The 27,328-nt window shown below is 41.7% G+C and overlaps 1 protein-coding gene across 2 annotated transcripts in view; it reads right to left on the minus strand.

Moving 5' to 3' along the window:
* Nucleotides 1-27,328, minus strand: part of THSD7B (thrombospondin type 1 domain containing 7B) — an 820,891-nt gene that overhangs the window by 333,413 nt on the left and 460,150 nt on the right. For both annotated transcript variants that reach the window (XM_077447767.1, XM_077447766.1), the window contains exon 13: nucleotides 23,165-23,268. In XM_077447767.1, the coding sequence (XP_077303893.1) occupies nucleotides 23,165-23,268 (104 nt within the window). The remainder of the gene's footprint in view (nucleotides 1-23,164; nucleotides 23,269-27,328) is intronic.

Genomic DNA, 27,328 nt, shown 5'->3' on the forward strand with positions numbered 1-27,328 from the left:
ATCCTGCTGACAGCTGAAAGAACCAACCATGAAAGTGTCAATTTCAAGTATCGTAGCATTTGCATGAGTACCGATACTCGTACAAATGCTTAGTATCGGTGCCAATACTGAGACCAGTATTGGTGCAAATATACTTTTGAGTAATAGAAGAATTAATTATTTGTTTATATTTTTTGTACATTTATTATTTGCATGTGTGTGTTTTATATTGTTTTTTATGAATATTTATATATTTTTTCTTAAATTTTTTTAATTTCTTTATTTTTCTGGTTATAAAGCTCATATAATTGTATAGTTTTGTGCAATGTTTGTAAAGACAGTATGGCTTAAAGTGGATGTAACCCTCTCCTATACCCAGTGAAGTGAACAGCCTCAGATGATACACAGAGATGAAACAAATCTCCCTATATACGTTTTACATGTATATCTGCTGTTTCAGCTTTCTATATTTTTTAGAAAGTGAAGATCATGTTAGAATTTTTTCTTCCTTCTCCAGCACTGGGAGTGGAGTCCTGGCATACACTGTGTGACAGCTGACTGGAGGAGAGGCACACACCCCCCTCCACAAAGGCAGAGGATGAAGATACTTACAGAGCTGTGCTGTGAATAGACCAGCTCTCTGCTAATATATTTATAGCACCCTCCAATTGCTTTTATCTCCCGTCTTGGAGAACTTATCAGAAATGATCATGCTGATAACAGAAGAATGAAGCAGCAGAAAGACACAGGACTTAGGACTTTTGAGACAACAGTGTCCAAAAAGTGTATGAAAAGCCAAGTGCTATGGATAAAGAAGGAAAGGGTTAAAAGTAGGGATGCACCGATACCATATTTTTTACAACAAATATGCGTACCGATACTTTTTTTTAGTACTCGCCGACACCAATTACCGATACCCACCGCAACTGTTTTGTTTTAACTTCAGCTATCAGCAATGGTACAAAGCATTGAAAAGTTATTTACAATTGAAATAAATAGATTTTTTAATTTAGCACTTTCTCAATGTGAAATGTGTAAATATATGTCATTATATATGTGTAAAAATATTCACTAACAAAGCAAACAAAAAAAAAAGTTTTAATTGTTTATTGTTTTCAAAATAGATGTGAACAAAATAAAAAAAAGCAGGAAAATAATAATAATTACATGGAGGAGAATAGGGAGTTAATTAAGGCTGATTAGAGCAAAATTAAGGGTTATTAACCACTTGCCGACCGGCACATGTACATTTACATCGGTAGAATGGCACGGCTGGGCAAATGGGCGTACAGGTATGTCCCTTTGAATTTGCCGGCGTGTTGCCATGTGCTCGTCGCCGGGAGCTCCGTAACTCGGATCGTATGTCCCGCAGACTTGATCCCCGTGGGGACACCCGCGATCATCTCATGGAGCTGAAGAACGGGGAGATGCTAATGTAAACAAGCATCTCCCCATTCTGCCTAGTGACACTGTCGTTCATAGCCCATCCCCCTAACAATTAGAAACACTCCCCAAGACACACTCAATCCCTCCCTAGCCCCCTAGTGTTAACTCCTTCACTGCCAGTGTTATTTTTACAGTAATCAGTGCAATTTTATAGCACCAATCGCTGTAAAAATGACAATGGTCCAAAAGATGTGTCTGCCATAATGTCACAGTCACAATAAAAATCGCAGATTGCTGCCATTACTAGTAAAAAAAAAATATGAATAAAAATGCCAAAAATATGTAGAAGAATACATATCAGCCTAAACTGAGGAAAAAAATGTTTTTTTTATACATTTTTGGGGGATATTTATTATAGCAAAAAAGTAAAAAAGAATGCGTGTTTTTTTTCCACAATTGTCGCTCTATTTTTACATATATCTATAAAAACCGCAGAGGTGATCAAATACCACCAAAAGAAAGCTCTATTTGTGTGAAAAAAAGGACGTCAATTTTGTTTGGGAGCCATGTCGCACGAGCGCGCAATTGTCAGTTAAAAGGACGCAGTGCCGAATCGCAAAATGTGCTCTGGTCTTTGGCCAGCAAAATGGTCCGGGGCTTAAGTGGTTAAACAGAGGAACATTTGTTCATCCCTTTGATCTGCAGATGAAGAAACTGAAATATACAAAAAGAAACAATGTTTCTTTTTATTTTAGTGTTTCGGGGCTGAGGAATGTTGGTAATAAATATTGCGGCTGCTTTTTTTTTTTTGACAGCTCCAATTACTGGACTTCTTTAACACAGGGGAGACGCACTGACAGCTCAAAGAACTGAGCCTGAAAGTAGCGGTTTCAGGTATTTGTGCATTTTCACGAGTACCGATACTTGTGCAAATACTCGGTATTGGCACCGATACCGATACTAGCATTGGTGCAACCCTAGTTAAATCCCCAATCAATTTATTTTTTGCTGGAAGTGAGAGGTTTATATGGGTGGTTCACATGGGCTGTAAAAGCAGGAGGCTGAGCCTGGATTTTACAAGTAAACAAGGCAATACTGCCTCTCAGAACTGTATTCATGTCACCGATGCGATAGTTTGCTCGCAGGCGTAGAAAAGGTTAAACGGCATATCACATTCAGCAGATGGTACTGCCACCAAATGTGAAGGTGACATGTCACCTCCTCACCGCCTGTCATCTGCCCTCTGAAAAGCATTCCACCGTGGATTACACGTGTGAACGAGCCTTTAGATAGTTGTCATCAGAACATGTTTCTCTACTGAAAGACCTCTTGTTAATGTAAGAACCATAAGATATCCCATTAATGTTTTGAAGGAAATGCCTAGCAGGCCACATAGAGGAATGAATCCACCCAGCAGGGTCACAGACAGAAATAAAAACTTGATATTGGTTCTCAGTGGCGAACTGAGTTTTTTTGGGGGGGGGGGGGGGGGGGCAAACAACCACTCAACCCCCCAGTCAGTTGGGTGGCAGCTGATGAAAAAGTGCCTTTGAAACGCGTTCTGATTGGCCAGACAGACTGTGATTTTGACCGCCCTGGACCACTCCCACCCAGAGACACACAGCCGACGTCTCCATGAGGCTTACCGAGGCTCCAGCTGCGGCTAACACCCAGCGCTCATGGATCCCTCAATAGAGACTTCCCGGCGGTCCTTCTGTGCTCCTGTTACATTGCACGTGGAATAAAATCAACACAAAGCCTCCAATAGTGTAAAAACCTCTGGGGTAACAATTTTAGTGGAAAAGTAATGTGCTTACATCACAAATAAAAACAAATCGCCTTTGGTATATGTTAGTTACATGCCGGGTGCCTGCGTGCTTCGTCTCCAATCACTCCTTGCTCGCACTCGCAGATGACACTCTCAGCGTTGAGATTTAGTTGCCGTGTAGCCACGCCCCTAACATGTTTCGTTACTTCCAACTTGATTACAGGGGCTACTGGATACGCGGAAGGGAGTTTAATAAGACATGTGGCCACTCATTAAAATGAGAAGTAAAGGAGTTTAACCTTAAAGTGCTTAGAGGGTTCTTTACTGTAAGAGCAGCAAGGATGTAGAATCCCCTTCCACAGGCGGTGGTTTCAGCGGAGAGCATCGATAATTTAAAAAAAACTATTAGATAAGTACTTGAATGACCGCAAAACATACAGGGATATACAATGTAATACTGACATATAATCACACACATAGGTTGGACTACTGCGCTGTCAACCTATCAAGAAGCAACTAACACAACAAATAGATAATTTTTGTTTAAAATGGGAGAATTACTAAAACAATCAAATTGGTGACCTAACTAAATTAGTGTCAGAAAAGCAACATATGTGTAAAAAAATAAATAAATATATAGTATGGGTGGCACAGTGGTGTGGTGGTTAGCACTCTGAGCTAGCAGTAAGAAGGGTCACTGGTTCAAATCTCAGCTGCCACACTACCTGCATGGAGTTTGCATGTTCTCCCTATGCCTGCGTGGGTTTCCTCCTGGTTCTCCGGTTTCCTTCCGCACTTCAAAGACATGCAGGTGGGTTCATTGGCTTCTGTCCAAAATTGACCCTAGTATATGAATGGGGACCTTGTATTGTGGGCTCCTTGAGGGTAGGGACTGATGTGAGTGTGCAATGTACAGGGATAGGGACAATTATAGACACTCATTCAGGTTGAACTGGATGGACTGGTGTCTTTATTCAACCTTGTAAACGATGTAACTAGAGTAGTTAATCTATAATATCAAATGTGTATCATGCTCAATTCATAATAACATGGCTAATGTAGTGAAACATTAAACCCACATATACTGCACTTATATGTGCCCAAACGTGTAGACATCAAAACTAAAAATGTGAAAAAAAGTCCTTTTTTGTGTGCAAGAAAAGTCCCAAGTGTTAAATCAAATGCTGGAAGATGAATAGACCACCAGATCCAAGGATGCAACGTGCAACCACCAAAGTGACAATACCACCACCTCTACAGATGTAGGCTTACCAGATAGTTTGGACCCACAAGAACATACGTTCTGTGAGTCACACACTCTTTGTAATATCAGCAGACAACAATAGCTTCTGGCGTTGCGTCCCCAAATTTTTGGAAGGTCTGTATCCAGACAAGCGTTAATAATGTCAGATTCCAATCGATGAGAAAATAGGATAAATAAATAGAACCATATAGCGTAATTTCGTATAACCAGTACTATTTATTAAAAAAGTGGTATCACACTTACATTTTAAAAGTAGTTTCAAGCGCTTGCAAATCAAAAATGGTGGCAGTATGTAACTATATAATAGCCAGCTCATAAAATTTCCATTTGGGATTAACAAAGTATTCTGACTCTGAAGTGTTACATGGACTTCCTGGTCATGAGATCACTGATTGGCCCACCCCACCTGGTCATGATCGTAAACTGTTTTCAGGAGCAATCACTGTGCTGGGGGCACCAAGTGAGCAAGCTCCCGCATACAACTTCCACATATATATGGAAGCCCAGCATTAAAGTCCAGTGTCGTGGTGATGAATATATGTGTACAGCTAGCAATAAAGGAAGGCCCGAAGCAAAAAAAAAAAAATACAAATAAGCGTTGGGCTAGGGAGGACATGACAATGTGAATAGGGGACTAACACAGAAAGGGTTAAAACTCTGGCAAAGAGGGGGGCAGCATAACTGGGAGTGGTCTTACAGATTTGAAGGGGGTACGTGATCTGCAAGTGGTGTCCAGCAAGCCCAACTGGCAGGTTAAAGGATAATTTTACCTTTGGTCACCTTTTTCTTTTTCTTTTTTTTTTTATTCCAGCCTTCCTATGTATCAATATAGCACTAATGTACTTATTTTGCAAATTTGGAATTTAGAGAAAAAAAAAAAAAAAAGTGAACAAAGGTGGACTTATCCTTTGAGGTTGCGAAACATCTATTTTACGCTAGTTAATAGGCTAAAACAGTGATGGTGAACCATTTTGAGCCTGAGTGCCCAAACTGCAACACAAAACCACCTTATTTATTTAAAAGTGCCAACACTGAATTAAACCTACCAGCGGCTCTGTATGGAGGATGGGAATGATCACCCCTCTTAATGAGCCCTAAAGGACCAAAAACATATGATTCTGCCCAAAAAAAAACTTTTGTGCTTTTTTCACGACAGAACGCCCATGTGTGGACGGGGCCATTGACAGTAATGGGGTTCTTCATCATTAGCGTTGGTACATTTCATGAATCACACAATCAATATGCTATATATGTGGACCATGGGGCCCTACATCCAATATGGAAATGGTAATTACCTGTTGATAAATAGAAGTGGGTTCTACTAATGTCCCAGTGGTGTCCTCCAAGGCAACGCGCCGCTGTGGATGCAGCCTGCTTGGGGACCTAAATATAACGGGGGATAGCCCCCCCCCCCCGGACATGGTGCGGCTCAGGGAATAACCATGCATGTGGTGGCTGTGGGACCAACTGTGCAGCTGTCAGGGTGGCGCCATGTGTTCCAAGCCCAGCAGGGCATGTGTGTGTCTCCACAAGTCCATGGGCAGAACCCCCCCCCCCCCAGAAAGGATGTTCTATCTGACACCAGTGTTTGAAGTTCAGTTCAGTCAGTTTTTTTTGTAAAAAAACATATGAAAAATGAGTGCGGATGAAAAACGGATGAATACTTCATCCATTTTGACATGACTGAACTGATGAAACGAAAGGTCCATATGTGTGAAAGGAGCCTTACACTTATTTTTTTTAAGGTATAAAGCTGCAGAACGACACATCACAAGTCGGCCGTGGACAGGAAGCAGTGAAGCACTGATCTACAGCAGTTCAATTTTAAGGAAACTCACTACAATAGAATAGTTTTACTCTTGGCAGAGCTCAGAGATTACTGAACATAGATTTTATTTGCCATGGTTATGGCCTCCTACCTCTATTAATCTCTAAAGATGAAGTGTATCAAGCTAGAATGCATTTGAGGTCTGCGTGAGAACTTATCTCAGTCTGTGTCGGCTGCTTTGTGCTTTGGTGATTTGATGAATTAGTTAATTTTGTTGTCAGTTTCCATTTTGGGATATCTCAGTTTGATGAAAAATGTGCAATTTCTTTTAATTTTTATTTAATAAAAATATTATTTTGTGAGTTTCGACAAAAGGAAAAAAAAATTACTTGGTGCTATAGAATGGATCTCTGACAAATCGTCTATTCCCTGCAAAGACAGCACAAAAATGTTACTCCTTAGTGAAATATTAGAATTTTTTTTTGTCTTGAATAAAGTGTGTAACGTTATCCAGTGGGCGTAGGTCTTTGGTAAAATTATTTTTATTTCCTCTTCTGGTAACAGGTATGAAGATAAATCTCCCCAATAGGAATGAATGGATTGAGAGTGTTTTGGTGAAAATCGGGTGATTATTCTAAAATTATTACATGAGTGCAATACAATATAAAATTCATGATTAATGATTTCACTGGCTCATCCTTCTGACAGCTTGCCCACTGCTTCTTCTGCACTGGTTTCCTCTGCAGAATTTTGAGCCTGAATAAGGTGGCCTTAACTCCACAAACTTGGTGGTCCCAGACTCTAAATTCTCTGTAGGGCTTGTTGTTCTTCAGTTACTTCTGCTGGGTGCTCTCACATTACAGTTTCCCTTCTTACGTTCATGCACTTGCAAAAGCTTTCCCTTTAGGTCCTTGGGTCCTATATGCTTTAAGTAACCCCTGGCTATACCCCATATTCCTTCCAATTTTACCCTTTGGTCCTTTTCTATGCCTGGATGGTTCTGATTCATACTAATTTACTGACTGCTCTCTGAAATGGTCTGGCTTAGTACTGCTAACTTAGATAGCTAGTCCTTTAACAGCAAATTGGGTGGCCAAGGCCACCCTACCCAGGCTCTAAGTTGTACTGCATACGTTTCTGGGGTACCCCAATACCAGTGTGCACACATATTAAAAAAAATCCTTCAATGTTGACTAGTAAAAATGAAATGAGGGGCAACAGCAGTTGCCTGAATTGGTGCCTATATCCTACAAGAGAAACCATTATAGAATTTTGTCAATTGTATCAGAGAGTTGAAATCTTCCATAAATTGACACAATAAAGCCCAATTCCAAATCAAAAGGCTTTAATGGCTATACCTCTCACAAAGTCTGAACACATCTGCTATAAACGATGTCCTGTACGCAAAGTCACTTCAATAGCATATAATTGGCTCTCGCAACCAAGTACTAATTCACCAAACAAATACAAGCAAATCTGGGAGAAGAAGCTTAAAATACAAATTTCAGTTGAACAGTAGCTGAAAGGATGCATTTTTCCCTCAAAATGCTCCTTAAAGAGGAGTTCCACTCCCCACCAAAAAATAAAAAAGTCAGCAGCTACAAATACTGCAGCTGCTGACTTTTATTATTAGGACACTTACCTGCCTAGGGATCCCTTGATGTCGGCACCCTAGCCGATTTTCCAGTCGGCTCTCAGGTACTGCCACAACCATTCATTGTAAGGGAAACCGGAAGTGAAGCCTTGTGGCTTCACAGCCGGTTCCCTACTGCACAAAGCACGCTTCGCTTTCTAGAAGGCCTGGTGACGGGGGGAAGCAGGATGGGGGCTGAACTTCTGAGGGATCTCGCCATTGCCGAGGTCTCCCAGAAGTGGGGAGGGGTACCTGTCAAAAACAGGTACCTGCTCACCCCCCAAATGGTGCTAAATGTGGCACCGGAGTGAGGGAGGAAGCAAACAAGCTTCCCTTTTTTTGGGTGGAGCTCTGCTTTAAGCACCCAAATTCCAGAAACCTCTTTTAAAATTTGTATGCAATTGTACAATCAAAGTTAAAAGTGATCTCCTTCTACATTACTGGGAAATGACCATCGGGTAGAGGTACATTTATACATGTGTGGTGGTAATACCCTCCATATTTGTACTATTGGCAATAAATCACAAAATGGATACTACATATTACTAATACTAAGCTAAAACTTGATTCTGCTTGTTGTCTTTTGCATGTAACTTTTTTCTCTTATTAAAAATACAAAAAGTCACTTGCCAGACACTTTTTGAATGCCTTAATCTGACTACACTGGAAATCAAAACAAATCCCAACCATTAAAGATTGGTTAATAAAAGTTAACGCTATCTACAATATGGAAGAAACTATAACGATGAATAAAGAGTCTACTACCCGCTTCCAAAAGATGTAGAGTATATGGTATATTTTTACCCTTACTGAGCACTACAAGAAACTTACTGACATTTGAATATTACCCCCAAACTAATAGATAATCTGGTATGTACATTTCACTTTCTGGTTTTCAACTTAAGGAAATTCTCCCGTTTTTGAAAATGTATGGTCCAACCCTATCTGAAGGAAATACTCTTTATACCCTACTAGATTTTGATAAACGTTAGTTTGATGATGCATTTATTATGATCTGTTACTTGCAATAACTACACATATGCTGAGTATTGTAATTGCTGTTATATCATTGTTACAATATCCTAATATTACAATGTACAGTATGCCCATGTTTCTTTTCTTAACTATATTTCATTCATGAAATTCTTTGTGTTTATGATGTATATCCCTCATTCTTCATCCTATTTTCTTATACAAATATATTTTCACAGAAAGACAGATCCTTATCTGGTCTGTCACACATAGATTTTTCAGATAGATATTTGCATTCACTTCACAGGTATTGCATCCTCCCACCCTGGAAGTGTCTGCATTGGTGGTTACCTTTCCCGCGGGCTGCCTCGGTGCCCGGTGGCTATGCACTGCGATTCTTTTTGCGGACCCAGATGCTGTTTTACTGGCCCGCTGATGCAGATGTGAGTTTGACGCCCAGCCTTGAAATTAATTATAATAATTAAATTACTCCGCTAATTTTTTATCAATTAATTCAAATTTTCATTTTATTTTATATATAATTTTCAGAATTATTCCATGTTGTATGCTCCTGATGAGCGGTTGGAATACCGCGAAACGCGTAGAGCCGTTGGCCATTATCCTTTGTCTCAACCATGGAATATCAAGACCTATTTGATCTTCTCCGTCTTATAATTCATTACTTAGGCATGGTTATTCAAAAAACTTTTTTTAATCTATTATTCACTTACCATGGTTATCTTGACCATTTTGGGTTCAACTACATTAGGATATGTTTATACATGTATGTATTGCTTTTTATGTTTTATATGAATTTGTATTCGATTGTAAATTATTGTGTAATAATGAGTTGTCGTGTGGAGGCTGTATGCCCTTGGCATTTTTGAGGTTGATACCCGAAATGTTTGTATAACATATCATGGACTTTATATAATAAATATTATAGTCACTTGACCTACTTTTTTACTGATGTGTGCTTCATTTAAAGTCCCAATCTTGCTCTCTCTTTTAATATATTTTTGATAGGGATGGAGACAGGCATTCCTTTAGTGCCAGCCTCATTTAAAGTCCCAAAAACGTTTTCCCTTTTTTATTATCAAATACCAGGGATGGAAGCACACATCAGTAGTCTGTAGAATACTCTTGCTAGCATGTATAGGCTGTTGTCAAAAATGGCCCAATAGTTATTATTTATTTATTGATATATTGGCTAATGCGTCCCGCTTGTACTGCATCCGTGGGCCCTTGACAGCGGCTTGGGTTTCGCTGATTTGACCGTTACTGCTGACCTCCACGCACGCGGTGTGCTATGCGGTGCTCCTCCCCTCTCCCCGCCTTCTGGCCATGTTGAGGGGGTGGATACTTGGTCCCTTTTCACTGACGTCATGTTATATGTGCCGGGCATTAGGCGTCCTCATGGCGCTCTGGTGCCGTCGGATAGTCATTCTTCCGCAATCACACTGGGGAGATGGATTGGCGCTAATCGCCTGACGGCTGAGCCGCCCAGGTGAAGGCAGTCCTACTCTCCGGTAGTGTGTTCGCCAGCATGGCGCCGGTGTTTGGGATCAGGATGGTTCTCCATTGTGGGCGCTTCACAGGTTGGGCTACATACATTCATCTCTCTTTTCCTCCCTGAACTTTCACATATTCTCACGATATTTAGTTCACTTATCTAATCATCTTAGTCTGGTATTTTCTTGCTCACACTTTCTATCTTCATGTTTTGGTGCCCCCCCTTTTTTCTTGCTCCCTCATTCTTCACCCTATTTTCTTATACAAATATATTTTCACAGAAAGACAGATCCTTATCTGGTCTGTCACACATAGATTTTTCAGATAGATATTTGCATTCACTTCACAGGTATTGCATCCTCCCACCCTGGAAGTGTCTGCATTGGTGGTTACCTTTCCCGCGGGCTGCCTCGGTGCCTGGTGGCTATGCACTGCGATTCTTTTTGCGGACCCAGATGCTGTTTTACTGGCCCGCTGATGCAGATGTGAGTTTGACGCCCAGCCTTGAAATTAATTATAATAATTAAATTACTCCGCTAATTTTTTATCAATTAATTCAAATTTTCATTTTATTTTATATATAATTTTCAGAATTATTCCATGTTGTATGCTCCTGATGAGCGGTTGGAATACCGCGAAACGCGTAGAGCTGTTGGCCATTATCCTTTGTCTCAACCATGGAATATCAAGACTTATTTGATCTTCTCCGTCTTATAATTCATTACTTAGGCATGGTTATTCAAAAAACTTTTTTTAATCTATTATTCACTTACCATGGTTATCTTGACCATTTTGGGTTCAACTACATTAGGATATGTTTATACATGTATGTATTGCTTTTTATGTTTTATATGAATTTGTATTCGATTGTAAATTATTGTGTAATACCAGTCCATGAGTTATCGTGTGGAGGCTGTATGCCCTTGGCATTTTTGAGGTTGATACCCGAAATGTTTGTATAACATATCATGGACTTTATATAATAAATATTATAGTCACTTGACCTACTTTTTTACTGATGTGTGCTTCATTTAAAGTCCCAATCTTGCTCTCTCTTTTAATATATGATGTATATCATGTTCACTACTATGTTTATTTTGAATAACTGAATAAATCCTTATTGTGGAAAAAAATAAAAATAAATTTAAAAACTTGAAAAATCAATGAGGGGAGTTTAGGAGGCCAGAATTGGGCTTTAACCACTTTCAGACCGGACCATTTTGCTGGTAAATGACCAGAGGTCTTTTTACACTTTGGCACTGCGCTGCTTTAACTGGTAATTGCGCGGTCATGCAATGTTGTACCCAAACAAAATTTGCGTCCTTTTCTTCCCACAAATAGAGCTTTCTTTTGATGGTATTTGATTGCCTCTGCGATTTTTATTTTTTGCGATATAAACGTAAAAAGACCGCAAATTTTGAAAAAAAATGATATTTTCTACTTTTTGTTATTAGAAAAATCCAATAAACTCAATTTTAGTCATACATTTAGGCCAAAATGTATTCAGCCACATGTCTTTGGTAAAAAAAAAGTCAATAATTGTATATTTATTGGTTTGCGCAAAAGTTGTCACATCTACAAACTAAGGTACGTTTTCTGGAATTTACGCAGCTTTTAGTTTACGACTGCCTATCTCATTTCTTGAGGTGCTAAAATGGCAGGGCAGTACAAAACCCCCCCAAATGACCCCATTTTGGAAAGTAGACCCCCTAAGGAAATTGATAAGAGGCATGTTGAGCCCATTGAATATTTTATTTTTTTGCCTCAAGCGATTGAATAATGACAAAAAAAAAAATTTTTTTTTTTTTTTTACACAAAGTTGTCACTAAATGATATATTGCTCACACATGCTATGGGCGTATGTGAAATGACACCCCAAAATAAATTCTGCTGCTTCTCCTGAGTATGGGGATACCACATATGTGGGACTTTTTGGGAGCCTAGCCGCGTACGGGGCCCCGAAAACCAAGCACCGCCTTCAGGCTTTCTAAGGGCGTAAATTTTTGAGTTCACTTCTCACTACCTATTACAGTTTTGAAGGCCATAAAATGCCAAGATGGCACAAAACCCCCACAAATGACCCCATTTTAGAAAGTAGACACCCCAAGCTATTTGCTGAGAGGCATGTTGAGTTCATGGAATATTTTATATTTTGCCACAAGTTGCGGGAAAATTACAAACTTTTTTTTTTTTTTTTTAACAAAGTTGTCACTAAATGATATATTGCTCATGCATGCCATGGGCATATGTGAAATGACACCCCAAAATAAATTCTGCTGCTTCTCCTGAGTACGGGGATACCACATATGTGGGACTTTTTGGGAGCCTAGCCGCGTACGGGGCCCCGAAAACCAAGCACCGCCTTCAGGCTTTCTAAGGGTGTAATTTTTTGATTTCACTCCTCACTACCTATTACAGTTTTGAAGGCCATAAAATGCCAAGATGGCACAAAACCCCCACAAATGACCCCATTTTAGAAAGTAGATACCCCAAGCTATTTGCTGAGAGGCATGTTGAGTCCATGGAATATTTTATATTTTGCCACAAGTTGCGGGAAATTTACAAACTTTTTTTTTTTTTTTTTTTTTTCACAAAGTTGTCACTAAATGATATATTGCTCACGCATGCCATGGGCATATGTGAAATGACACCCCAAAATAAATTCTGCTGCTTCTCCTGAGTATGGGGATACCACATATGTGGGACTTTTTGGGAGCCTAGCCGCGTACGGGGCCCCGAAAACCAAGCACCGCCTTCAGGCTTTCTAAGGGCGTTACAGTTTTGAAGGCCATAAAATGCCAAGATGGCACAAACCCCCCCCAAATGACCCCATTTTGGAAAGTAGACACCCCTAAATTTAGGGGTACACTAGTGAGACTAGGTAATAAATGGCGGGTGCCCTGAAACTATAAAAAAATAACTAACCAACCAGCGTCACCTGTAACAGTTATATGGTGATCACTGGTGAAAGGGTTAACTAGAGGGCAATTAGGGGGCTTTATGCGGTAGTATATGGGGGTCCCTGGCGCTATAAAAAGCTGCAGCGAACCTAAATACCTACCTGCCTAACTAGCGTCACCTGTGACACTAATACAGCGATCAGAAAAACGATCGCTTATTAGGCTGGGTTCACACTGGAGCGATGCGGGAACGCCACGAATGCGCGGCGGGTTCCCGCATCGCATGCCTCCCGGCGGCAGTTCACACTGCCCTATGCGAACTGCTGGGAGTGTCAGTGAAATGTTACTGACACCCCCAGATCAGTTCGCATATCGCAGTGCGATCTGCAAACTCGGATCGCATGGTGTGAACACCCATGCGATCCGATTCTGCTGCGGGCCAAAAAAAGGGTCCCGTGCGAATTTGCGGCGGGTGCGGCGAATGGCTGAACTCGAATCGCACAGAGATCGGATGTGATTTGCACTGCAGTGCGGTGCGAATCACATCCGTTCTCATAAACCGCTGCAATGTGAACCCAGCCTTAGTGACACTGGCGACGGGGGGTGATCACGGGGTTAAACCTTTATTGGGGGGGTTAGGGGGGTACCTTAGAACTAAAGGGGGCTAACCCTAACTGCCCTAACAGTTATTAGTCACAAATGACACCCGCCGGGTGATCAGGGGGTTAAACCTTTATTAGGTAATAAATGGCGGGTGCCCTGAAACTATAAAAAAATAACTAACCAACCAGCGTCACCTGTAACAGTTATATGGTGATCACTGGTGAAAGGGTTAACTAGGGGGCAATCAGGGGGCTTTATGCGGTAGTATATGGGGGTCCCTGGCGCTATAAAAAGCTGCGGCGAACCTAAATACCTACCTGCCTAACTAGCGTCACCTGTGACACTAATACGGCGATCAGAAAAATGATCGCTTATTAGGCTGGGTTCACACTGGAGCGATGCGGAAACGCCGCGAATCCGCGGCGGGTTCCCGCATCGCATGCCTCCCGGCGGCAGTTCACACTGCCCTATGCGAACTGCTGGGAGTGTCAGTGAAATGTTACTGACACCCCCAGATCAGTTCGCATATCGCAGTGCGATCTGCAAACTCGGATCGCATGGTGTGAACACCCATGCGATCCGATTCTGCTGCGGGCCAAAAAAAGGGTCCCGTGCGAATTTGCGGCGGGTGCGGCGGGTGTGGCGGGTGCGGCGGGTGCGGCGAATGGCTGAACTCGAATCGCACAGAGATCGGATGTGATTTGCACTGCAGTGCGGTGCGAATCACATTCGTTCTCATAAACCGCTGCAATGTGAACCCAGCCTTAGTGACACTGGCGACGGGGGGTGATCACGGGGTTAAACCTTTATTGGGGGGGTTAGGGGGGTACATTAGAACTAAAGGGGGCTAACTCTAACTGCCCTAACAGTTATTACAGTCACAAATGACACCAATGCAAAAAAAAAAAAAAAAAATGACATTGGTGTCACTGTGACTGGGGGGCAGGGGTAATTGGGGGGGTGATCGGGGGGTAAAGGGGGGGTGTGAGTGTGCCTGGCATGTTCTACTGTGTGTGTGAGTGTTGGTGCAACTTACTGATCCGCTCTCCTCCGTGTCGGAACGAAAAATACCGACACGGAGGAGAGAATACATCACTTCCTCTCCTGTGTTTACATTACAGGAGAGGAAGTGATGTCACCGGGGATTTCTATTCGTCGGGAGCGATCGCGAGGGGGTGGCCATGAATGAATGGCCGTCCCCTCGTCCGGGATCGCTCCCGAACGAATACCGACCGCCGCAGGCACCGGGCGGGGGCCCGATCGGGCCCCTGACCCGCGGGAGGCAAGGGACGTACATGTATGTCCTTATGCCTGCCCGTGCCATTGTACCGACGTACATCGGCGTGCGGCGGTCGGCAACTGGTTAAGTGTCTGACTAGCAGAACAAAATGTCCTCCGCAGCCTTAAAGTTTGAGTTTGGCATTGTTCTGTATTGTGCTTTGACTTATTTTTGCCCTCTCAACTCTGAGGTTTTTAGCTGGGGGAAATTTTAACACATTGATGATTGTTTTGTTGAACCAATAACTGTGAAAGTAACGTGGCAGTAATTACACTCTCTCATTGCTTTAAGCGTCAGATGGTGTCCAAGCCAGCTCTGTTTTTCCACTTCTTAATGTTATAAATGCTGCAGTTCAATGTTGTCTGGACTCAGTTCGGGGAGGCGAGTGCTAATGCAGAGGACATGTCAGTAGTCATTGGGTCTCCCAGGTGTCGCTTGAGCGAGAATTCAATGATCTATGCCTGATTAAACAGCCACCATAGAAGAGTCTCCAAACAGCCTGAAACATACTTTTGTGCATATTTTATGAAGAGCTAACAAAGCAACTGTGAAAATGAATGTCTGGCTTACAACAATGTGTGATGTCGCAGTTTCTGTTGAATGCACGTTTTTCTAATTGTGCTTTAATTTTTATTTTACCCTCAGTTTTTTCATTTTTAATGCATTTATTATTTAAAGGTCAAATAGAAATAGAAACATTCTGTAAAAAGGCTTGTTAAATAATTTAGATCTGTAAATAGGGATGAAAGAATAATGGAAGATCTATGTCGCCACAGGGAAGTAAACTAGTAAAAGGCCCTTTGGACCACTTTATTGAGTGAATTGGGCTTAAAGGCCAAGGGAACCAAGCTTCGTAAGTGATGTATCCAGTTTGAACATGGATAGAAAAACTGGCTAAAAGACAGAATTCAGAAAGTAGTGGTTAATAATTCTTACTCTGAATGGTCTAAGGGTATCAGTTGTGTACCCCAAGGTTCAGTGTTGGGACCCTTACTTTTTAATATTTTTATAAATGATATTGGGTCTGGGATTAAAAGGACCATTTCAGTCTTTGCAGATGACACCAAACTATGCAGAGGAATAACGTCCTTACAGGATGTCTCCAAATTACAAGCCGACCTCAATGCTCTGTTTAATTAGGCAACTATGTGGCAAATGAGGTTTAATGTTGATAAATGTAAAGTTACGCACTTGGGGGCTAAGACTATGCATGCATCATACATACCCGGGGGAGTACACCTGGGAAAAGCCATAGTAGAGAAGGATTTGGGGGATTTGTTAGATCATAAAATTAAAAATAACATGCAATGCCAAGCTGCGGTTTCCAAAGCGAGCAAAGTCCTTTCTTGTAATAAGAGAGGTATGGACTCCAGAGAGAGAGAGATATAATTTTGCCCCTGTACAAATCATTAGTAAGACCTAAGAGGCATGCAGCTCAGCTATAACACCCCTTTCACACCAGGGCGTTTTGCAGGCGCTATAGCGTTAGAAATAGCGCCTGCAATCCGCCCTAAAAAAGCTGCACCATTGTTTGTAGTGTGAAAGCCCGAGGGCTTTCACACTACAGTGGTGCGCTGGCAGGACGTCAGAAAAAAGTCCTGCCAGCAGCTTCTTTGGAGCGGTGAAGGAGCGGTGTGTTTACCGCTCCTCCACCGCTGCTCCCCATTGAAATCAATGGGGCAGCGCTGTAATGCCGCCAGCAAAACGTCGCAATTGCGGCGTATTGGCGGCGGTTTTAACCCTGTCGTGGCTGCTAGCGGGGGGTAAAAGTGCCCCGCTAGCGGCCGAAATGCGCCGCAAATCCGGCGGTGAAACGCCGCTAAAAATAGTGGCGTTTTACCGCCGACGCAAAGGTCGGTGTGGTGTGAAAGGGGTCTGAGGAAAAATTAGAGGAACTAAATGCTTTCTCTCTGGAGAAGTGGAGATTAAGGGGTGTTATAATCAACATATACAAATACATAAGGGGTCTACATAGTGAAATGTTGTGGAATAATTCACTTTAAGGTCATAACAGAGGACAAGGGGGCACTCTTTACATCAAGAGGAAAAGAGATTTCATCTCCAAATATAAGGAGTAAGAGCTGTGAAAATGTGGAATAGACTCCCTAAATAGGTGGTTCTGGCCAGCTCAGTAGATTGCTTTAAAAAAAAGGCCTGGATTCTTTCCTAAATGTACATAATATAACTGGATACTAATATTTCTAGGTAAAGTTGATCCCGGAAATATCTGATCTCCTCTCAGGGATCAGGAAGGATTGTTTCCCCTGCTGTAGCAAATAGGATCATGCTTTTTTGGGGTGTTTCACCTTCCTCTGAATGAACTGTGGGTATAGGTTTGTGTATATGGGATTGTTTGATTTTTTATTTTTTGTTATTGGTTGAACTAGATGGACTAACTATGCAACTATGTAAGATATGAACATACATTCAGACTATGTAACACCCATAATAACTACTGTCCTCTTATTGCATGTAAAGATATTCAAACTTGCTGCTGAAAAATATTTGTGTGAATTTGTGCTAATTGTTCTATTTTATGTAGGGAAACCGAACAAATATTTCATTGCTTGAGTGCCATTAACACATGCCTGCAAAGTCTAAGCCCTTGTACACACGGTCGGACATTCTGACAACCAAATTCGTTGGATTTTGTCCGACGGATTTTGTCCGAAACTGTTGCATACACACGGTCGGACAAAGTTGTCGGATAATCCGATTGTACATAACGTGATGGCGTTATTTCATTACGATGGGACTATGTTCAGGCTAGTAGCCAATAGCTTTGGTCTAGGAATTTGATCTGAGCATGCGTGGCACTTTGTCCGTCGGAGTAGGCTACACATGATCAGAGTATGTCCGATCGGAGCATTTTGTCGGAAAATTTTACCGGCAAGTTGGAAAAGTTGGTCCGTCAGATATTCTGACAGAAACAGTCCGATGGAGACCACACACAGTCGGAATATCCGACAAAACGGTCCGATAGGACACATTTCGTCGGAATTTCCGACCGTGTGTACAAGGGCTAAGAGAAGATCACAGTGGCTTCCAATAGGACCTCTACCTGTTTCTGACCACCCTTATGATTTAGCATCCAAATACCATAATACCAAAATACCATATGGCCATCCAAACCTGTTTGACACCATAATCTAAAACCGTGGCCATCAGTGGAGGCCCATCCATTAGGGTTGCATGGGCTGCACCCCCCCAATCCATGCGCCTGGCCCCTAATCTCCATGCAGGGCGCTGGCCGCAATGGATTTGTATGTGTTTTTTTTTAAGCACATGATTAGAGCCTGTGGCTCTAATTGGTTTCAAAAAGGGTAGGCTTGAGGCGCAGAGCACTGCACCCTGAGCCCACTCACGTGTGTGACATTAGAAAATTAATTTTCACTAATGTCTTCCTGCTCCCCCTCCCGGCCAATCAGGAAGAGGGTCCTCAGACCTGACTGGCAAGGGATTCTCAGTACCTACTTCCTGTTGTGCCAAGAGAAAAAGCCTGTCTGTTCACTGGGAGGAGAAGCCCGGCTCGTCCCTTGGCTGGAGCGAGGAGCAGCAGCCCTACTTCTCCTCCTCATCTCCTAAGGTAAGGCCACCTTCCCGTCCATCACCCGTGGGGGGTGTTGGCGGCGCGAGTGAGGGGGGTGGCGGTGGTGGCTGGCGGAGGCGGTGCAAGTGAGAGGGGGAGCTTTGTTTGTGCCCCCCCAAAAAATTTGGAGCACCAGCCACCACTGGTGGCCATTAATATGGAATTGGCCCCCCTTTGTGGCTATAATATCTTCCCCTCCTCTGGGAATGCTTTCTACAAGATTTTGTAGAATGTGTGTTGCAATTTGTGGCCATTCAGCCAAAATATCATTGGTGTAGTCAAACACTGGATGGTCAGACCTGGCTCACTATCAAAATTCCAATTCATGCCAAGCTGAGTTCAGGGCTCTGTACAGACAACTCAAGTTTCTATAAACCAAATGTATCAAATCATGTATTAATGATGTTGGCTTTATACATAGGGGCATATTAATGATGGAACAGAAAACTGTTGTCAAAAGTTTGTAACCACTCAGTTGTCCAACTGTGACCATATATAGGCTTAGGGCACTGTTCCAAATAAAAATCCACAAGTCCGGTTACTCTCACTATTGGGTGCAGATGGAGAAAGAAATGTGCTCGTCCCAGCTCTATGCGTACAATCCTGGAAAAAAAAAGCTCAAACCGCTGCACACCAGAATAGCCCAGATAAAACTCTGCTTCAGCCCGACTCCTTCCAGACCATGCCCTCAACATGTTTCACCCTGTCCACAGGGCTTAGTCATGGAGGTGGGAATCTAGAGTAGCAAAAGGCACTTATACATCATGAGCTGGTGGTATAACAAATAGAAAGCAAGTAAGGAAAGCAATCCCTAATGAAAAAAGTTCATATTGATGCATTGGACTTCAGTGAGTCTAAGGCAGTGATGGCGAACCTTGGCACCCCAGATGTTTTGGAACTACATTTCCCATGATGCTCAACTACACTGCAGAGTGCATGAGCATCATGGGAAATCTGAGATGCCAAGGTTCGCCATCACTGGTCTAAGGTGCCCCTCCAAATCAACACATATGTGGCACACAACAGAAAAAACAAAGAGAAGAACAGCCACAGCAATCCTAAGTATAAACACAAATATAAAAGATTAAAAAAAATGTTTAAAAAGAAAAGATGCTTGAATAAAATAAATAAAAAATAGCAAGAAATCAGATCCCATTACAAGACCCAAAAGTATTTCCCACACTGAAAATCATTAAAATGTCAATCTTCATTATTGTCCTGGATAAGAAAATAAGATAAAGTAAAACAAAGATAAAAAAAAATGGGAAATAAAAATCTAAATAAAAAGAGATCTATAACAAAATAATACATAATGAAAAATCTAAGAAAAAAAAAAAAAGAAATTTTTTAAATAACGATAAAAATGAATATGGGAAAGCTTTCTAAATGATTTTGGAGAGTGTCTGTGGGAATTTGTGGGAATTCAACCAAAAGATCATTGGTGAGGAAAGACACTGGATAAGAAGACCTGGCTCACAATCAAAATTCCAATTCATACTAAAGGTGTTTATTAAAGTTGAAGTCAGGGATATGAACAGGCAACTCAAGTTTCTCCAAACCGAATGTATCAAATTATTTATTAATGAAGTTAGCTTTATAACCAGAAGCATATTTGTGATGGAACAGAACATTTGTTGTCACAAGTTTGTAACCACTCAGTTGTCGGAAATGTCTTTGTATGCTCTAGCACAGGGATCTGCAAGGTGTCTGTACACGGACACTGGTGTCCATGAGCGGTCCTCGCAGGGTCCGCGTCCGCCGGTCAGCTTGGCATAGCACTACTTCCGGTTTTTAACATTGGCGTCTATGGAAAATCTAGGTCAGCTTGACATGGCACTGCCCCTGGTTTTTAACATTGGCTTCTATAGGAAAGCTTGGTTAGCCTGACATGGCATTGCTCCCAGTTTTTAACATTGACGTCTATGGAAAATCTAGGTCAGCTTGACATGGCACTGCCCCTGGTTTTTAACATTGGCTTCTATAGGAAAGCTTGGTCAGCTTGACATGGCACTGCTTCCGAAACATAATTGACAGGGATACCAAACTTGGGGAGCACCGAGAGGGGACCCAGGGCTACAACATATCTGATTTTGGGGCCAGCCATCTTGCTTAGGTAAATCTACCATGTCATAATCCTTGATCCCCTTTACATGCTCCCCAAGTTTGTTATCTCTGTCACTTATGGTTAGAGAGCAGTGCCATGTCAAGCTGACCAAGATTTCCTATAGACATCAATGTCAAATGTTAAAGAAAGGTCCATAAAGACATGGATGAGCGAGTTTGGGGTGGAGGAACTTGACTGTCCTGACCTCAACCCAATAGAACACTTTTGGGATGAATTAGAGCAGAGACTGCGAGCTAGGCTTTCTCGTCCAACATCAGGGCCTGACCTCACAAATGTGCTTCTGGAAGAATGGTCAAACATTCCCATAGACACACTCCTAAACCTTGTGGATAACCTTCCCAGAAGATTTGAAGCTGTTATAGCTGCAAAGGGTAGGACACCTCAATATTGAACCCTACTGGTATGCCACTAAAGTTCATGTGCAAAGGCAGGCATCCCAATACTTTTGATAATATAGTGTATAGGAAGATCTGGGACCTACACCCTCATGTTAGGGCATCCAATATACACAAGTATCCTTTTTGCCAGAGATATAAAATTAATATATCGCCCAAACCATCCCTAAGAATTACAAAGGTGCAAATGGAAGACAGTTACTGCATTTAGACAACCGTATAAAGAAAGAACCTCTGACTTACCTGCCAGCACACCAAACATTGCCTCAAACAAGCAGCTTTGTCATGAGCTTTTGGACATATTGAGGACTCGGGAAGAAAAACCCTCTCCTTTCTATATTTAGATACATTTTATTAGCTATAAGAATATCATTTTGGTCATCCAATTACCTTTTTATGACAGTTTAGAGTTGAGGCAAGCCAAAATATAACACATGGAAATGAGTCATGTACTGCACATTGTGACATCTCCAAGGATCTAGTGAATAATTATCCCTGTAGCCCTATTCTATAAGTTAAAAGTACATTTCAGCTGAGAAATTCTCTATTTCAAGTCCAACTCCAAAATATACTTATTTTGTTTTCAATACATTTGGGAAGGTTGGAGCCTTTGTCGGTTTTTAGTGCTTTGTCCACACTGGGGAAATGTACGCTCCCTTCCTGTCTGGATGGGTGCTGACTGAGGTTGCAGTTTACTAGGTGCACTTTGGACAGCCGGAAGTGAAGGAGAGATGAGGAGAGGGGGTAGGATGGGAGGGGAAGAGTAGGAGGTTATAATGCAAAGGGGGGGGGGGGAGGAAGAGACAAGAATTAAGGAAAGGAGTGAACCAGCAAGGGGAGGAGAGAAGAGGGGGGAGAAGGTTGGAGATAAGAGAAGGGAGGAGAGGGAGGTAAGAGGAGAAAGCAGAAGAGAAGCAAAATATGAGTGAAAGAAATGAGAGGAGGTAAGAAAACGATAAAGATAAAGGTAAAGATAAGAGACTGGAGGTGAGGGAAAAGATGAAGGGAAAAAAAGCAGAGGAGGTAAGAAGAGAGCAGAAAAAAGGGAGTAGGGGGCAGGGTAGGGAGGAAAGGGAGGTGAGAGTTAGAAAGGTGGGGAGGAAAGAGGGGAGAAGTGGGAGGTAAGAAAGTGGAGGAGAGGGAAAAGAAGAGTAGATGCACGGAGAAGAGGTAAGCAGATCAGAGGAAAGGTAGGGGGGGGAGGAGAGAAAACAGGAGAGAGAGTTGGAGAAGGGAAAAGAGAAAAATGGAGATGAAAGAGGAGGGGAGGGAAGTGGAGAAGAGAGGTAAGAGGAGAGCAGAGGAGAGGGAAGAGGCGGCAAGGAAGGGAAGAAAGAGAGGAGACAGTTAGAAAGGTGGGGAGGAGAGGGAGGTAAGATAGTGGAGGAGAGGGAAAAGGAGAGTAGATGAATGAAGGAGAGGCAAGAAGAGCAGAGCAAAGGAAGGGGGGATAAGGAAGGGAGAAAAGAAGGGAGAGAGTTGGGCAAGGGAGAAAAGAAAGATGGAGTTGAAAGAGGAGGGGAGCGGAGAGGAGAGGTAAGAGGAGAGAGAGGAGAGGTAAGAGGAGAGAGTGGAGAGGAGAGATAAGAGGAGAGCTTCGAAAAAAGGGAGGGGATAAAAGGAGAGCAAAGGAAAGGGGAGGGGAGAGGGCAAGGGAGGGAGGAAGAAGAGGAGAGTTGAAGTGGAAAGCCTTGCGGTGGACCACAGCTGTGGAAGGATATACTTGATGGATATCGGTCTTTTTTTATGTCTACAACTGTCTATGAAAAAGGAAAGGAAAATGTTCTGAATTTCCTTTGTTATCTCCATTTCTTTGAAATAAGTAACTCAAAATTGTTTTTATGTTTTATTTCCTAGCTGAATTCAGTTTTAAACTACAAATACATTTTACTCTTCCTAGGCTTCCCCCATCTTTCTCAGACTAATTTGTTTGGCGATATTCTCGTGCACGAAGTCAATTTGGTATTGAACATTTTGGAAGTACGGCTCACCTCTGAATTGTATCCCCGGCCCGCAGGATTCGGTGCCTCCCGCTATGCTCTGTCTCACGTAGTCTGGCACAAGGACGCACTGACTCCAGTCTTGAGGTTTCCACCTGTGAATCATTACAAGGTAGGTCTGTGAGAACAGGTGCAAAGACGTGTAATTGTGTTTTCCTCCTGATTGACTTGCAGATTGGGAAATGAATTCTCATCAAATCGGTGGACATTCGCCGCTAAGGCAGCGTGGCTAATTCTCATTTAATTGTGAAAAATAAACCAGCTGCATGCGTGCGGGAGAAATAGATTTCGCAGCGCTGAAGATCGAAAGTTAATTACATTTTTCTTGTCATTCATTTTCCAAAATATGGTATTATTGCTCTCTCCCTGCTGGGTGGAAAGTTGATTTTTCCATCTATAGTGACGTTAATGTAGTGAAGACATATTGAGGCTGCTTTCTTCCAAGTAATTTAGACATCCAGAATTTCTTTATTAGAACAATGCTAATAAGTTCTACACATTCAGATTCCCGTTATCTTACTTCATTTAAAGGGTCACTCCATCTCTAAAAATGTATCAATAGTTTAAAGAGCAAGAATAGCAAATTCTCAGTGGTCACAAATCATAAGTTAATAATGCAGCGTATCTATATAAATACTTGCTCTTGCATAATTTTTATATTGTATTAACGCACGGATTAGTAGATAACCACAATAGGCAGGGTAGATTAGCAACTACAATTACTAACTGTTGTTAAGATAATGATGGGTAATTTGTTCAAATTTGTTAAAAGTCTTTACTGAAAACAATTGTGTAAATATTCACTTCAATCATGTGAAAAGCAAATTCCTGATCATGTTTCTTTTCACAATTGAATAATTGAAATGAATACAACTTTCAGTGAAGATTTTCAACTTCTTTAGTAAATCTGCCTCAATATATGAGCTACACATTGAGTGCATAGTTATTTAGCGTAATCATAAACTTGGGTTGTAAAAAGAAGCAGAAAAGCAGCTCAGTTGCTTAATCGATAGCACTTCAGAAGGCCCTTGGGCGCTTCGGTGGTACTCCGTCGTGGGGAAGAGCCACAATTTATGTCATATAACAGTTCCCATTTATAGCTTGTATATTGTACTTTAGATTATTGTTTTCCCTGTTCTAGTTACCTTATTTGTGTTTTCCACAGACGTATGTATTTCCTGAAGAAGCTCAGTTTGAGCGAAACTAGTTGAAATACGTCATTACCTGTACCACCTTGTATACTGTTAATGTTTTTATTATTGGAATAAAATTTATATACATATCCTTCTGGTTTAAATGACTGGTTATCAATATTTCTACTTGTACCGTAATATTCCTTTAGCTCATTTCTGTCTTCGATAAGCCTGATAGGGGAACCAGGTTTCTTGATTTTTAATTTCACATAATTTTGGATGATGGTACGCTTTCATCATTTTTTACATTTGAGTGACGAGACCTTTTTATAACTTACAATTTATGTATTAGCACTTCAGAAGGGAAAGACACCAAAAGAGAAAAGGAGGATGCTGCACACCCCAAGTGTTATACAAAAAGGGAAATGTTCCCCAAAATGGGTTTTCTAAGCAGCAAATGGATGGAAAAATAGTACATGGGATTTAAAACTTACAGCACTGTTCCTTGGCACTTCAAGTGCAGGTGCTGTCTCTCAGCCTTCGTGCCCTACCCGGGCTGTTGGGAACTTTTCCACTACTGTAACCCCATCGCAAGCCACGCTTGGGCGTTTGGGCTCTCTGTTGTGGTGTGCCGGGGACTCCCGGTGGAATCAAGTAGAAGGGTTTTTAGAGGAACTCAGGTTCAGGAGACATTGCAGAACAAGATGTGACTGGTAACTATACATCAAGAGTTTTTGTTATTATTATTTTTACGTTTATGTGTATGAATTGTTATTTTTAATGTCAATTTTTCTACAGCGAATAAATCCTCTGAAGAAGACCTAGTTGGGTCGAAACGCATCAGGATTCGTGTACCATCCACATTTTTACGCTTCAATGTTGTGTATTATTATATTTAGTCACATTTGTGTTTTTTCATATCTCTTGCACCACAGCTCATATTTTAATTGCCATTGTCTATTTCCTTTTGATAATTGTCACTAATTAAATTTGAACAATTTTAAATCCCACGTACTATTTTTCCATCCATTTGCTGCCATGAAAACCCTTTTTTGGGGGACATTTCACTTTTTGTAATGGATAGCACTTCTACCTTGCTGCACTAGGGTTCTTCCTTCCAAATCCCAACCAGGGTGCCACCTTCATGGAATTTTTATGTTCTGTGCTTGCATGAGTTGCCTCCCACACTCCAAAGATATGCTGGAAGGTTAATTGGCTCCTGTTTAAATTGGCAATGCATGATGGGTTTAAAATAAAAATTTCAGGTATGAATATTTGTTTGGACCAATGTAACTATGCATATACTACACCTATCAGCCCTTGTACACACGGTCGGAGATTGCGACGCAATGTGTCCTATCGGACCTTTTTGTTGGATATTCCGACTGTGTGTGGTCTCCATCGGACTGTTTCCGTCGAAGTATCCGATGGACCAAGTTTTCCAACTTGTCCGTAAAATTTTTCGTTAAAATGCTCGGATCGGACATACTCCGATCATGTGTAGCCTACTCCGACGAACAAAGTGCCACGCATGCTCAGATCAAATTCCTAGACCAAAGCTATTGGCTACTAGCCTGAACGTAGTCCCGTCGTAATGAAATAACGTCATCACGTTATGTACAATCGGATTTTCTGACAACTTTGTCCGACCGTGTGTATGCAACAGTTTCGGACAAAATCCGTCTGACAAAATCCAACGGATTTGGTTGTCAGGATGTCCGACCGTGTGTACAAGGGCTCAGATTTGTAGAGGTTGAAAATCACAATAGTAGGCACTACAGTGCTACTACAGTACTACAGTGATCGTCACTAGCTTCCATGTCCTGTGCTGAACGGCTGCCCTGCTGGATTGTAACTACAGAATATCGGCCGCTGAACGCTTTGCATTTTATCAATGAATGAAAAGCATTCTTTGATTGGGCCAGGGGGAGATTGTGACGTCACTTCTCTGCCTGTCCAACTAGTACAAATCAGACAATGCAGCAGGGCTTTCATTTAGCTTAGGACCCAGAAGTTAGTGGAGATGACTGGAGTAGTGTCTACTTCAGTGGCGGCTGGTGTTTTTATTTTATTTTTTATTTTTTTGGGGGGAGGCGGCAAACAACCACTCTTCTTTCATTTTAACAGCAAGTGTCTCTGGACGATATTTTGGGCTACTAATGTCTCCTTGAGGTCTTTATAAAATCAAAACTTTTTATTTTATAATATTTTAGAAATGGTTAAAAATTGGTTAAAACCCCTGTCAGTTTTTTTTTTCAACATCTGTATTCCACAGTGGAGATTTCCTTCACTTCATGACCTGTACACACCACAGGAATTAGGAAAAGGACTCTCCAAACGAGGGATGTCCCTTTTTAGACAGTTGTCACCTGGGCAAGCATCCCCATGGGAATTTTCCCCCTTTATTCAAATTCTGGATACCCCATCATTTCCAGTACCAGTGACAGTGGTAGGAAAATTAGAGAAGGTGAATTTCCCTAGCTGGAAAACAGACATCAATACAAGCCTAAGTTTAATAGGTCAAGAAGAGTGCAAAATAAAAATTCTAAGTAGTCCAAAGATTTTATCGTTCAACTGGTACAACAAGCAGGACAAAAGACAGACGATGCCCTTTTGGAGGCCACCCAATTCCCCCCTCATCAGGGCTGGTGGAAATGTTTAAAATACACTTAAAAATGACGATAACACATAATTGCTACAAAAAATACACATGTATAAAAGAAAAATAAACTCCTATGGATTTTTCATTTGCCACTATCTTTGGATTTCTCAACTAGGGTGAATGTCCTCTCCTGGTCTGTGTGGTGAGCTGCCAAATACAGGCCAACTGGGCTCAAGTAATAACTTTGTCCACATTTTGATAACCTGCGAAAAATCCATGTCCAGCACCCTTCTCCAACTACCACTTAAGGAATACAAACCCGACTGTGGTTCTAGTCCAGCCTTCCTCAGAGCAACCCTTGAAACCCTTGACTGTAACTTTCTGGTCTCATGGACCCCTGCTAAAAATGACCATATCTAT

The sequence above is a fragment of the Lithobates pipiens genome, unplaced genomic scaffold (assembly GCF_037356315.1).
Source record: "Lithobates pipiens isolate NorthernLeopardFrog02 unplaced genomic scaffold, aLitPip1_a1.2 Scaffold_22, whole genome shotgun sequence".
Classification (NCBI taxonomy): domain Eukaryota; kingdom Metazoa; phylum Chordata; class Amphibia; order Anura; family Ranidae; genus Lithobates; species Lithobates pipiens.